The 12,911-nt window shown below is 42.7% G+C and overlaps 1 protein-coding gene across 2 annotated transcripts in view; it reads left to right on the forward strand.

Moving 5' to 3' along the window:
* GNPAT (glyceronephosphate O-acyltransferase) overlaps positions 1-12,911 on the forward strand; it is a 40,629-nt gene that overhangs the window by 392 nt on the left and 27,326 nt on the right. Inside the window, exons 1-2 of one of the 2 annotated variants that reach the window (XM_051820709.3) lie at positions 7,847-8,207; positions 8,483-8,665. In XM_051820709.3, the coding sequence (XP_051676669.2) occupies positions 8,205-8,207; positions 8,483-8,665 (186 nt within the window). In that variant the 5' untranslated portion in view covers positions 7,847-8,204. Of the gene's footprint in view, positions 1-7,846; positions 8,208-8,482; positions 8,666-12,911 lie in introns of those variants that run through there. The other variant, XM_002717374.6, reaches the window with a different exon arrangement.

The raw sequence follows: 12,911 nt of genomic DNA on the forward strand, positions 1-12,911 counted from the left end.
CAAGGCAACGGTCTATCGCCATGAGTCAGTGTAAATATGTATGTGCTTTCCCAAGTTTACCGGTGATGGTTCTTCTAGTTTCTTCCCGCTTCTTCCTCCTCTGTACCTGGATCGGGCTCTGGGCCTCCAGAAAGCCCCGGGACCCAGGAGTAGGGATGACAATTGGAGTCTTCCTATCCTCTAGCGAGAGCGTGTGGAGCAAACCAGAGAAACCTGCGAGTCTGACCCAGCCTGAAATATCCTGGAGCTCGCCACCCGTCCATTTGGTGTTGTGATATTCCTGGGAGAGAAGCACTCGGCTTTTATGTGGGGACAGTTCGTAATACTAGAGGAAGATTTAGAACTAGTGGAATTTGTATTGCCCTGCTATTGTCTATTCATCATTGTACGTTTTCCACAAGTCATTTTGGAAGACAGCTGTTGCCACCCTGACTCTTAGCAACTTGCCTTTTCACCCCCTAACTCCCTATCCGTTTTCTGGTTTTAGCTGGTCTTTTTTGCCAAAGCGTTACTCAGAATTCTTATGAAGAAATTATGAGGTGGAAGCTTTTAACCCTTGAGGTTGCACAATTGTAGGGCAGGTGGCTTTGGTTTGTTTCTTGTTGTTAACCACTAAATTAATGTCTATTTTAGAAGGAAATAGAATGCGTTTTAAAGGCAATTATTGTGCCCTGGCTGTTAGTGCCAGCTTGTCAAATCTGTACAGGAAAGGCAAAAGGGGAGACACCAAAAAACAAGACAAGAAACCTAGTTTCATGAGAGTATATGTGACTACCTTCAAATGGAGACACCAGTATTCTTTGAACTTGGGGATACTTCTGTTGCCTTTCTGTCGAGAACTTTGGGTTTATGATTGCTGTTAGTTGCCTCTTATCTGAAGCTTTTAACCTCTCTCCTTGTTGACCTCCTCACTCTGCGATTTTGTGATAGGAATATTTTGATTTTGTTTTCTAACTTTGCAGGCATATAGGGAGGAGGGCGGCTGTGCAGTTCTGGATCACAGAAGATAGCTTTTTTGGCCCTAAACTGGTTTGTGATTGACTGAAATTTTTCTCAGGTGTATTAATAGAAGAAGTTGGTTATAACTTCCCCCTTCACCAGTCTCCTTAACGGTTAAGACTTTTGTCATCTTGTTCATATGAGGAGTAAGGCAATTGTAGGTGAGCATTTTCTACTGATTCTGAACAGTAGCCTCTTTGCAGGTAGTTCTCTGTTCTCTTTTGTGACTTTTATAGCTTACTTCATGATAACCCAAATTTTTTTCTTACTTCAGGCTGTCCTATTTCCTCAGCTGTGTTTATTGTGCAATATTTTCTGTCTAATCTGAAAGTTGTACTTCAAGATGTGGAAGTTACTGGTGATTGCAGTGAACATTAGGAGTACCTTTAGTAGTATCCTAGTCATCATTCTCAATGTGTTAGATACAGAAGTTAGATTCAACCCTTGCCTTTAAAAGACACAAGAAATCATAACAGTAAACAATTACAATTAAATGGGATACGCGCTAGGATTGAAGCATGCACAGTATGTTGTGGGAGTAAAGAGAACCTGACCTACTTGGGGAACTGTAAGGTGGCTTCTAAGACAAGGTAACAGTTTTACTGAGTTTTTTGTGAAAGGCAGAGTTACAGAGAAAGAGGCAGAAACTGAGAGAGAAATCTTCCATCTGCTGATTGACTTCGTAATGCCCCCAGTGGCGAGGGCTGGGCCAGGCCAAAGCTAGGAGCCAAGAACTGCATCTGGGTCTCCCATATGGGTAGCAGGGTCCCAAGTACTCTGCCCATCTTTCACTGCCTTCCCAGGTGCATTAGCAGGGAGCTGGATCAGAAGTAGCTAGGATGGGAACAAACGCTTTTATGGGCTGCCAGCATTATAGGCAGTGGCCTAACTCACTATGCCACAATGCTGGTCATATGATGACTTTTTGAGGTGTGAGTGGGAAATGAAGGAGAGGAATGCTGTCCCACTAGTGGATATAAATAAACTATTCCCATAAAGTTAACTGAAAATAGATCTTTGTAAAAAATAAGACTGGGAATAGGAGAAAGAGTAGATAAAAGGGTGGGAACATGAGTGGGAGGGTATGCTCCTGAGTCTGCGCATATATGAAATACATGAAATTTGTATACCTTAAATAAAGTTTAAAAAAAAAAAAAACTACTCCCTTGCATATTTCTGGAACCTGTTAGTTAAGGGTAAAATAAAGGAGACATGAGAAATAAAAATAAGGGAGTCAAATAAAGGAATTTTGCATGTCATGTTGATATACTTTTATGGATAAAAATGGTACTTTTATGGGAAACCATTTATGTTTTTAAAAATCCAAGATGACTGCTAACCTTTTGATGTGGCTATCTGTGTGGGTAACTTCTTTTACTTAAATGGAGCCTGTAGGAGGATATTTAGGTTGGGAAAGGGATCTGATGCATAAACATGGAGATCAATTAGGCTATTGCAGTAATCTGGAAAAGTGATGAAGCCTGAAGTAAGGCAGCGATCGAGTGGGAAGAAGAGAGCTGGATGAATTTGTGTGGTACTTCAGATAGAAAATCATTAGCTAGTGGAACCAGTTGAATGTGGTGGCTGAGGAAAAGGAGGCTCTCTGAAATTAACCATTGGGTTACTGTGATTTGGCACCTGGGTAGATGATGATCCTTGTGCTGACAGGAAGTACTGGAAGAGGGGCAGATTTAGGTAGGGCTATATATCTTCAGTTTGAAATGTGTTCAGTTTAAGATTTAAGAGGCAAAAGTAGTAATTTTTAACATGTAGACTATTGTGTTACAGACCAGACACATTATAAAGTGTTTGGGAGACACATAAGTAGGGTTGGAAATATACCAGAGCAAAAAAGGATGATTTGGCCTAACTATATAGATCTGACAGTCATCAGCAAGTATGTTGTGTATGAAGCTTCAGGTGTGCTTGGGATTCTTCAGTGAGCTCATGCAATGGAAAGAAGATTGGGAATAGATCACAACTGGTGTACCACAATCCAAATTGTGGCTCCCTGTTAGAGTCTCAGTGGATGATCTGAGTGCCTTACCAGAAGACTGTACATGATCTGGTATCTGCTGTTGTTCTAACCTTAATCATTTTGTTCCCTGGGCTTCAACTACTCTGGTCTTCCTTTTCTCTGACAGTCCCTTGCTCTGTGCTCAGAATGCTCTCACCTCTTGGTGGCATGCTATTTTCCTAGAACTTTGCACTGCTGGCTCTTGGTCACAACTCAAATATTACCTCCTTAGAGAGGTCTTTGGTAACCAACCATTCAGTCTAAAGTAGCTCTCATCAGTAGTTACTTTGGTTTGTATTCTCTTTCCAGTGGTGTGCTACAGTAGTCTTAAAATGGCCTCGAAGAGCTGTTAAATTTTTATGAAGGTTGCGACCCCACTTTATTAAAAAGTAAAGAATTAATTTATAAATTAATGATTAAGTAAATTTTATTGAAAACAAAGCTAATAAAGACTCAGGACTTAGTTTTTTTTTTGTTTTTTTTTTTTTTGACAAGCAGAGAGAGAGAGAGAGAAAGGTCTTCCTTTGCCGTTGGTTCACCCTCCAATGGCCGCCACGGCCGGTGCGCTGCGGCCGGCGCACCGCACTGATCCGATGGCAGGAGCCAGGTACTTCTCCTGGTCTCCCATGGGGTGCAGGGCCCAAGCACTTGGGCCATTCTCCACTCACTCCCGGGCCACAGCAGAGAGCTGGCCTGGAAGAGGGGCAACCGGGACAGAATCCGGCGCCCCGACCGGGACTAGAACCGGGTGTGCCGGTGCCGCAAGGTGGAGGATTAGCCTAGTGAGCCGCGGCGCCAGCCATGGACTTAGTATTCTTTTAAGAATTTTACTGAATTTTTCCTGTTTTCTATCTTGTTGAAGTTATTTATGTCCATCACACTGGAAGGTAGAGATCATATATAGTGATGTGCTATTGTGCATCTCTCCAACTCCATGCTTTGTGAGGCCATTAGTAGCTTGAATTCTGCTGTTTCAAGAGTATATGTGCTGGGGCTGGCGCTGAGGTGTAGCGGGTAAAGCTGCCACCTGCAGTGTCGGCATCCCATATCGGCGCCGGTTCGAGTCCCAGCCTGGGAAAGCAGAAAATGGCAGAAGCTCCTGGCTTCAGATTGGCTCAGCTGCAGCCATTGAAGCCATCTGGGTAGTGAACCAGAAGATGGAAGACTTCTCTTTTTCTCTCTGCCTTTCAAATAAATAAATAAAGCTTACAGAAAAAAAAAAAAAAAAAAAAAAAGAATATGTGTACCACAGAAATTAGCCAGTGTTAATAGGCTCTCTCTTGCTGGCTAAATGGTTAAACATTAACCAGCACACTACTGGTGGCATCCCCTAAGTGTGCACTACCTCACTTTCTGTTGTAGTTGGTCTTTTCTTAAGGGCATGTATGTAAGCTCAGTCCCTTGCCTCCCTTGGCTGAGCTTAGTTGTTAGCCTGAATAATGGTGCCTGGTACATTATGGGTTCTCAATTGCTAGATATTGAATGAATGGATTTTCCAGAGCACTTGGAAGCAAGGTACAAGGAGAGGTTTGTTAAGCTATGGTTAGGGAGAGGCCTACTATACAAATTAAGATAAAGGACAAAGACTTTCCCAAATCTTACTTGGGCTCTTTACATTGTGTTCCTGGGTGAGTAGCCATGTAAATGTATTTGCTTATTGATGTAAATACTTCTCCAGCATGGCTCAGCAAAGGCCAGTTAATAAGCAGTTAGCAGTCGTAGCTGCATTTTAGAATCATTTAGAGCACTTAAAAACATTCTGATGCCCAGGTACCAGTCAAGACCACATTAATCAACAATCTCTAGAGGTGAGGCTTCAGAATATTTTTATTGAGCAGCCTAACATAAAAACCACCAGAATAGATTAGGTTAGGGCCAGATTGGGGACATTTTGACCATTTCCTGTGAGTATTGGGGAGCTGTTATTTTAACAGGATTCAAAAAGTAGCTTCATTTAATAATTTGTATTTCCATTCTACAAACAGTGACTGACTTTCTGCGAAGGATAGGGACTACAAAAATGTGTAAGGCATTACATGTCTGGACAAGAAATCTATGGTTTTGTAGGGGAAAGTACCAAATTTAAGTTTATTAAAATATTTTAAATATCACCTTGAAAATCTAGTTATTGAGGATTCAGTAAAGATGCAAATGAGAGAATGAACAGTTCAGTCTAGGTAATGTGGAGAACCAGGAAATGGTACGCAGAGGAGGTGGACACCAGCTGTGATTGATGGTGAACAGTGAGAAAAGGGCATTTGTAAATGTCTCTCAGTGAATGGTACCACCATGAACCAGGTTACTCATAAAAGAAACTGTGTCTGTGTTGATCACCACCCTGTACCCAACACATAACCACACTGCCAAGCACATAATAAGTGCTAATACTTGAGAATGAGTGCTGTTGAACAGAGGTCTTGGGAGTCCTGAAATACCCTAGCCTGTTTAGGTCTTTGCATAGCTAGACTGTTGGGAGAAGGGGAATGATAGATGTGGGTGGTCGGGACTCATGAAGGGCTTGGGGTCAGATGCTAAGATGAGTAGACTTGATTGTGCAAGGAACAGAAAGCCATGGAAGGAGTGCAGATCATCATATTTGACAAGCTTTTTCAAAATATATATGGCTGCTTCTCTTCCTTGTGGGTTCTTACTTGTCTTGAGGTCTTCCCCCACCCCTCTGATTCTGATCCTTTTCTGCTTCCACTCCCAGTACTACTAAATGGGAAGTTCCTAAGATCCCTTTTAGCCCTAAAATTATGATGATAGTTTCAGGTCTGAGCTGATATAAGCGTATATTACTTTATTAACGAGAAATGTAAAATTTGACTACTCTTACAATGACTACATTTTTACACCAGAATTCCAGCATCGTGGTCAGATGTTGGAATTGCAAAGAAGAAACCAACTGTTGAATACATAGTGTATTAGGTATAGGTAGTAGCAAAGAAGACCTAATGAAGAGGGTGTGAATAATTCCCTCTGGGCAGCTTGGGGAAGAACTTGCACAGAAAACTGATGTCTAAGCAACTACAAAATGTGTAAAGGTCCAGGGATATGCCAACAATAAAATGTGTTGGGGAAATGCAACTTTTTCAGTCGAGAGGCCTGTGGGCAATGACTCTGGAGTGGGAAGGAAAGACCAGGCTGTGGTAGATCTTAACATGATCCCAGAAGTGACTTAGGTCTTACTCTGAAGGAAGTGTGAGTCCATTTATGTATTTTAGGCAAGGAGTAATTTCGTCAGGATTGTGCTTTGAAAAGAACACAAGGGCAGCGTAGAGTATTGATTCAAAGGGAACAAAACCATAGTCAAGATCAGTGAGGAAAGTGTTGTAATAAAGAGTACAGGCTGCACAGGAAGCCTGAGCTTAAGCAGTGGCCGTGTAGATGAGGAATGGCCATGCTACATTCTTAGAAGCTATGTTAACAAGGCTGGATGGATTATGATTATGTAGCCACTACAATGTTTAAAACACTATTTAGTATAGGGTAATATTTAGAGTTGAAAAGACAGGATAAATGATTTAGCTTGGGGTCTATTTTGAAAAAAAGATGCTATGAAAGGAAAGAGTAAGGAAACTACTTCATATTATGATGATTCATCTCTGGAATGTAAAATTGTGGGCAGTTGATATTTGCTTACATGTTTCTGTCTTTCCAGATTTTCCATAAATAAATGTAGTGAAGAGTGAACAAGGCCTGTGAAACTGATAGGCCCGAGTTTGAGTCATGTCTCTGACCTTTACAAGCTGTGAGACCTTGCACAAATTATTTCACTGCTTTATCTATGTTTTCCCATTATAAAATGGGGGTGGTGATAATAAATACTTCATAGGTTTGTTGGAGGAGTGTTCTTTAATATGTCAAGCTCTTAGAATAGTGGCTGACAACTGTGTTCACTACAATTATTGCTACCATTACCTTCTTTTTTTTAAAGATTTTTTTAAATTTATTTGAAAGTCAGAGTTACACAGAGAGAGGAGAGGCAGAGAGAGAGGGGTCTTCCATCTGCTGGTTCACTCCCCAGATGGCCGCAACAGCTGGAGCTGTGCTTCTTCCAGGAGCCAGGAGCTTCTTCCAGGTCTCCCACGTGGGTGCAGGGGCCTAAGGACTTGGGCCATCTTCTACTGCTTTTCCAGGCCATAGCAGAGAGCTGGATCAGAAGAGGAGCAGCTGGGACTAGAACTGGCACCCATATGGGATGCCGATGCCTCAGGCCAGAGCTGTAACACGCTGCACCACAGCGCGGGCCCCTTTTTATTTTTTTAAGATTTTTTAAAATATATTTGAAAGAGTTACAGAGAGAGGTAGAGACGCAGAGAAAGAAGTCTTCAATCTTGTGTGTCACTCCCCAAATGGCTGCAAAAGCAGGAGCTGAGCTGATCCAAAGCCAGGAACTTCTTCGGGGTTCCCCACATGGATGCAGGGGCTCAAGGACTTGGACCATCTTCCATTGCTTTCCCAGGTGCATTGGTAGGGAGCAGGATCAGAAGTGGAGCAGCTGGGACTTGAACTGGAGCCCATATGAGATGCCAGTGCTGCAGGCCAGGGCTTTAACCTGCTGCCCCACAGTGCCAGCCCCACTACCATTAATTTTGTAATCAGAAAAGTACTTTTAGTCAATTAACAATTCAGGATTCCTTGGTAGACTTACAACAAGCAGTTTCAGGGTTTGGTTGGATTGCAGTGGCTTAAACAGCAGGTAAAGAAATATTCACCACAATGCAGACTGCTTATAGGGTAGTACTTTTTTCTTTAGTTTTTATTTGTCATAATTTTAGATATCTGATACATGTTTTGTTGTAATTTTTATTTTTTTTATTTTGACAGGCAGAGTTAGACAGTGAGAGAGAAAGAAAGAAAGGTCTTCCTTTTTCCATTGGTTCACCCTCCAAGTGGCCGCTACGGCCGGGGCGCTGCACCAATCCAAAGCCAGGAGCCAGGTGCTTCCTCCTGGTCTCCCATGGGGGTGCAGGGCCCAAGGGCCTGGGCCATCTTCCTCTGCACTCCCGGCCACAGCAGAGAGCTGGACTGGAAGAGGAGCAACCGGGACAGAATCCGGCACCCCAACCGGGACTAGAACCCACGGTGCCGGCACCGCAGGCAGAGGATTAGCCTAGTGAGCCATGGCGCCGGCCTGTTGTAATTTTTAAAGCCAAGTTGAGGCAGACAAAAGAAAATTGTCAGTATGGTAAGTGAAACCTTGTAAAATTGGTCAGATTGCTCTAGAGCTGATTCTCATTTTTCCCCAAAGGATTGATGGTTTTGCAAAGAAACCAATTAGAAATATGATAACATTATGATAATTCAGTATTGTTAGATTTCTTTTTCTTAGTATAGGAAAATCTATCAGAACACTCTAGTTCAGATGAATTAAAATGTTTGACAAAAATGAACTTACCAATGTCCTTAAACTGTCCTAATTTATTGTATAATATGTGCTTCTTTCTTTTGCCTGATCCACAGAAAGAGCTCAAAAAGTGGGATGAATTTGAAGATATTTTAGAAGAGAGGAGGCATGTCAGTGACTTGAAATTTGCAATGAAATGCTATACACCTCTTGTCTACAAGGGTATTACCCCTTGCAAGCCAAGTGATATCAAAAACAGTGTTCTCAATTCTGAAGAGATTCATTATGTCATTAAGCAGGTAAGTTTTCAGCCACAGCCAGATTTGTTCATTGTCAACAAATTCTTTCTCTTCTTGATTCTGTGAATTTATTTTGCTATCTTAAATGTGTTCTTTCAGGTATACTTCAAATACATACCATCAAATACATACCATGCCTGTAGTGTAGCTTCTTTGCTAGATGTAACTTGAATACAGTGTATAGTCTAGTAGGGAATGAAGACAGTTGTACAATGACTGAAATGATAAATGTGTTCAGGGGAGCCCAATATGTAGGGGCACTGATTTGTTCTGTGGGCAGCTAATTTGGTGTAGGGTGTTAGGAAAGTGACTTTTTAGATTCATTTATTTATTTGAAATAGAAACATGTACACACAGATAACTTCATTTGTGGTTCACTCCCCAAATGTCCACAATAACCAGGGCTATGCTGGTTCAAAGCCAGGAGACCACATGAAGATTGTCTGAGTCTCCCATGTAGGTGGCAGGAACCCGAGTACTTGGGCCATCATCTGCTGTCTCCCAGGTACATTCTCAGAATGCTGGATCGGAAGTGTGCAATAGTCTGGACTTGAACCAGGCACTCTGATATAGGACATAGACATCCTTGGTTGCAGCTTAACCTTCTATACTATAACATTGCCCTGACTTTTTCTTTATGAAGGCTAAAACATGATAAGAGATTTTCTAGGTGAAGTGGGTGTGACTGGCAGAACAAATAACTTAATCCTGTGGTTTTCAAGCTTCCACATTATAATTTTTCAAGGAATTTTGAAGAATTCCTATGCCTAGGTCTCATCTCCATGCCAGCTAAATTGAAATGTCAGGGAGATGTTGCAAGTTTAGGAATCACCAGCTTATTTTACAGACTGGAGCTAAGAGGGAACGTGTAACACCACCATACTGAAGGTAGTTCAGCATGACCAGACCAAAGAAAGCAAAGAGTAAGGATAAGAAATATGCCTGGCGGCTGGCGCCGCTGCTCACTAGGCTAATCCTCCGCCTAGTGGCGCCGGCACACCAGGTTCTAGTCCCAGTCGGGGCGCTGGATTCTGTCCCGGTTGCCCCTCTTCCAGGCCAGCCCTCTGCTGTGGCCAGGGAGTGCAGTGGAGGATGGCCCAGGTGCTTGGGCCCTGCACCCCATGGGAGACCAGGAAAAGCACCTGGCTCCTGGCTCCTGCCATCGGATCTGCACGGTGCGCCGGCCGCAGCGCGCCGGCCGCGGCAGCCATTGGAGGGTGAACCAACGGCAAAAGGAAGACCTTTCTCTCTCTCTCTCTCTCACTGTCCACTCTGCCTGTCAAAAAAAAAAAAAAAAAAAAAATGCCTGGCAAGGTAAGTAGTAGCCATGTTATGAAGGGCTTTGTAAGCCACATAGAGGAATAGGATTTTATCCTGCCTACAGTGCAAAGCTATTTAAAAGTTTCAAGATGGAGTGTGATATGTCAGCTAATGTTTTAGAAACTGCATTATGCTAAAATCAGTGACCATAAGTCTGCTTTTGATGCTCTTGCAGTAATACCCTCATGCCATTATAGTTGCCTGGATTGCGAAGTGGTTACAGAAACAGAGAAATGGGCATATTTAAGAGATTTGACAAGTGCCAAGTAATTTAGTAGCAGGTAGTCAGGGAAGTGTATTATTTAGTGACCAGTTGAGTGTAAGAAGGGAAGGAAGGTGAAGAATTAGGGCAATAGAGCCGGTCACTAAGATAGGAGACTCCCAAGAGGGAACAAGTTTAGGAAGGGTATGAAAGTCTGCTTTGAACATGTGATTTGACAGCATCAAATAAAGGTACTTGATAGAGAGGATTAGGGCTCCCTGATGGCTAGCCTTCATTGTCATATTGCCTAGGTGCTCACATGGCTGTAGGTCTATAGGTGATAAACTGATGCATCATTTGCAGCTGTTGCTGGCCTGTTGCTTCATCCCCCCGCCCCCCTTCTCATGTTCACTGCTATGGCAGGATGACTTGCAATGACTGGCCTCAATTTTATTAGCAGCAGCCTTCTGTTGCTCCATGACTCCTTTTTTTTTTTTTTTTTTTAACTAGTTAGGAGAGAATGTATAATGTATTCCTTTCCTAACTAGCTTCATGAAAGAATACTGTGCCTATAGGTACCAACTCTCCCTTTTGATTCTTTGTAAATATCTTTTTATAGGTATTTTTATGTGAATGAGTGTGTCTGTGAGTGAGTGTATATGTGAGCAAGTGTGTGTGTGTGTGTGTGTGTATGACCGTAAATGTGAGACTGTGAGAGCGTGTCTGTGTGAGTATATGAAGAGGTGAGCATGTGTATGAGTATGTGTGCCTGTGTGTGAGCATGGGTGTGTGTCTGTGCATGAGTGTGTGTGTGTGAGGTGGGTTATGAAGCATGAAGGAATTTCCTGAATGTTAGGAACTTAAAATTGATTGTAAGTATCTTAAGGGAAAGCACATAGGCCACTAGTTGCATATTTTTATAAAGGAGAGAGGGAACTCATTCAGTGTTGCAGTATTGCTTGACGCTGGTTACCAAAGATTGCCTCTTTGCTCTTACAGATTGAGGCTCTCTTTTTATCTTCATAGTAGACAGAATGTTTGAGCTTCTCTTTGATCTTACCTGTTACCTCCAGTCCATAGTAGAGAGCTCTTCAGTTTCAACTTAAGGATATTGCCCTAAACTATAGGTTGTGCCATCCTTATTCTGCAGTTTCTTCTGACCTCTTGGAATCTGTTCTGCTTTATTTATAGTTTTGCAGATCTCTGTAATGTTTGGTTTAATAGAGAACAGCTGGGTTATCATAGCTGCTTCTATGTTCAATCTGTTATATGTTGTTTGAGTTGAAATAAACTGAGTTCACACAGATATGTAGTCGGAAAAGGAAGTAGGAAGTTTTTTGTTTTTTTTTTTTGTTTTGTTTGTTTTTTTTTTTGCAAGGCAGAGAGAAAGAAGAGGAGAGAGAAAGAAGAAGAGAGAGAGAGAGGAATCTTCTATTTAGTGTTTCACTCTCCAGGTGGCCAGATCTGGGCCAGGCTGAAGCCAGGAATTCCACTGTGGTCTCTCATGTGGGTGGCAGGGGCCCAAACAACTGGGCCATCTTCCTCTGCCCACCCATATGCACCAGGAAGAAGCTGGATTGGAAGCAGAGCAGCCGGGACTTAAACCTGCCCTCCAGTATAGAATGCCAGTGTTGCACGTGGCAGGTTAACCTGCTTCACTACAATGCTGGCCCTGGGATTAGTTTTTAAGCAGGCTTTTCAGGTAACCAGGACTCATTCTTTGATACTACACCAAGATTCTACAAGTGATAGTTTCTTAAAGGTGGTAAAGCTCATGATGGCAGAAAGAGAGGGAGTGACAGAGAAAGATCTTCCACCTGCTGATTCACGCCCCAAATAGTCACAATGACAGATGAGTCAGACGGAAGCCAGGAACTGGGTGCCAGGAACTTCATCTAGGTCTCCCACATTGGTTCAGGGCCCAAGCGCTTGGGCCATCTTCTGCTGCTTTCCTAAGCACATTAACGGAGTAGCCAGGACTCAAACTGACACCCATATGGGATGCCAATGTTGCAGGTGGTAGCTTAACCCTTTGTGCTACAATTCTGGCTGGTCCCCATTGATTTTCTTTTTTTTTAACGTATATATCCCCAGTTGCCATCATGGCTTAATGGTAAAGGAGATAAATTGTTTTTTTATTTTATTTATTTGAGAGAGAGAGCGAGTGTGTGTGTTTGTTCCCATTGGCTAGTTCACTACCTAAAAGCCCACAGTGGTCAAGACTAGGTTGATCAAAGCCAGGAGGTAGAGACTTAATCCAAGTCTCCCATATTGGTGGCAAGAACCCAACTACTTGAACCATTACTGCTGCTTCCCAGTGCCTGTGTTAGCAGGAAGCTGGAGTTAAAAACTGGTGCCAGACACAAGTACCAAGTACCAGATATGTCAGTATGAGGAGCAGGTGTCTTTTTTTTTTTTTTTAAGATTTATTTTTTTGAAAGGCAGAGTGTTGCTCTAGTCAGCCACTCGAATGGCCCACAGCCTGTCTGTGGTTATGCCATTCCTGATTACCATTGTTCCTCATTCCTACCCCTATTTGAGCAAGCACTCCTGTGGTCTCTTTTTTTTTTTTTTTTTTTTGACAGAGTGGACAGTGAGAGAGAGAGAGAGAGAGAAAGGTCTTCCTTTGCCATTGGTTCACCCTCCAATGGCTGCCACGGCTGGCGCACTGCGGCCGGCGCACCACGCTGATCCAATGGCAGGAGCCAGGTACTTATCCTGGTC

The sequence above is a fragment of the Oryctolagus cuniculus genome, chromosome 13 (genome assembly GCF_051225735.1).
Source record: "Oryctolagus cuniculus isolate XC-2025 breed Fujian yellow rabbit chromosome 13, ASM5122573v1, whole genome shotgun sequence".
NCBI classification, from domain to species: domain Eukaryota; kingdom Metazoa; phylum Chordata; class Mammalia; order Lagomorpha; family Leporidae; genus Oryctolagus; species Oryctolagus cuniculus.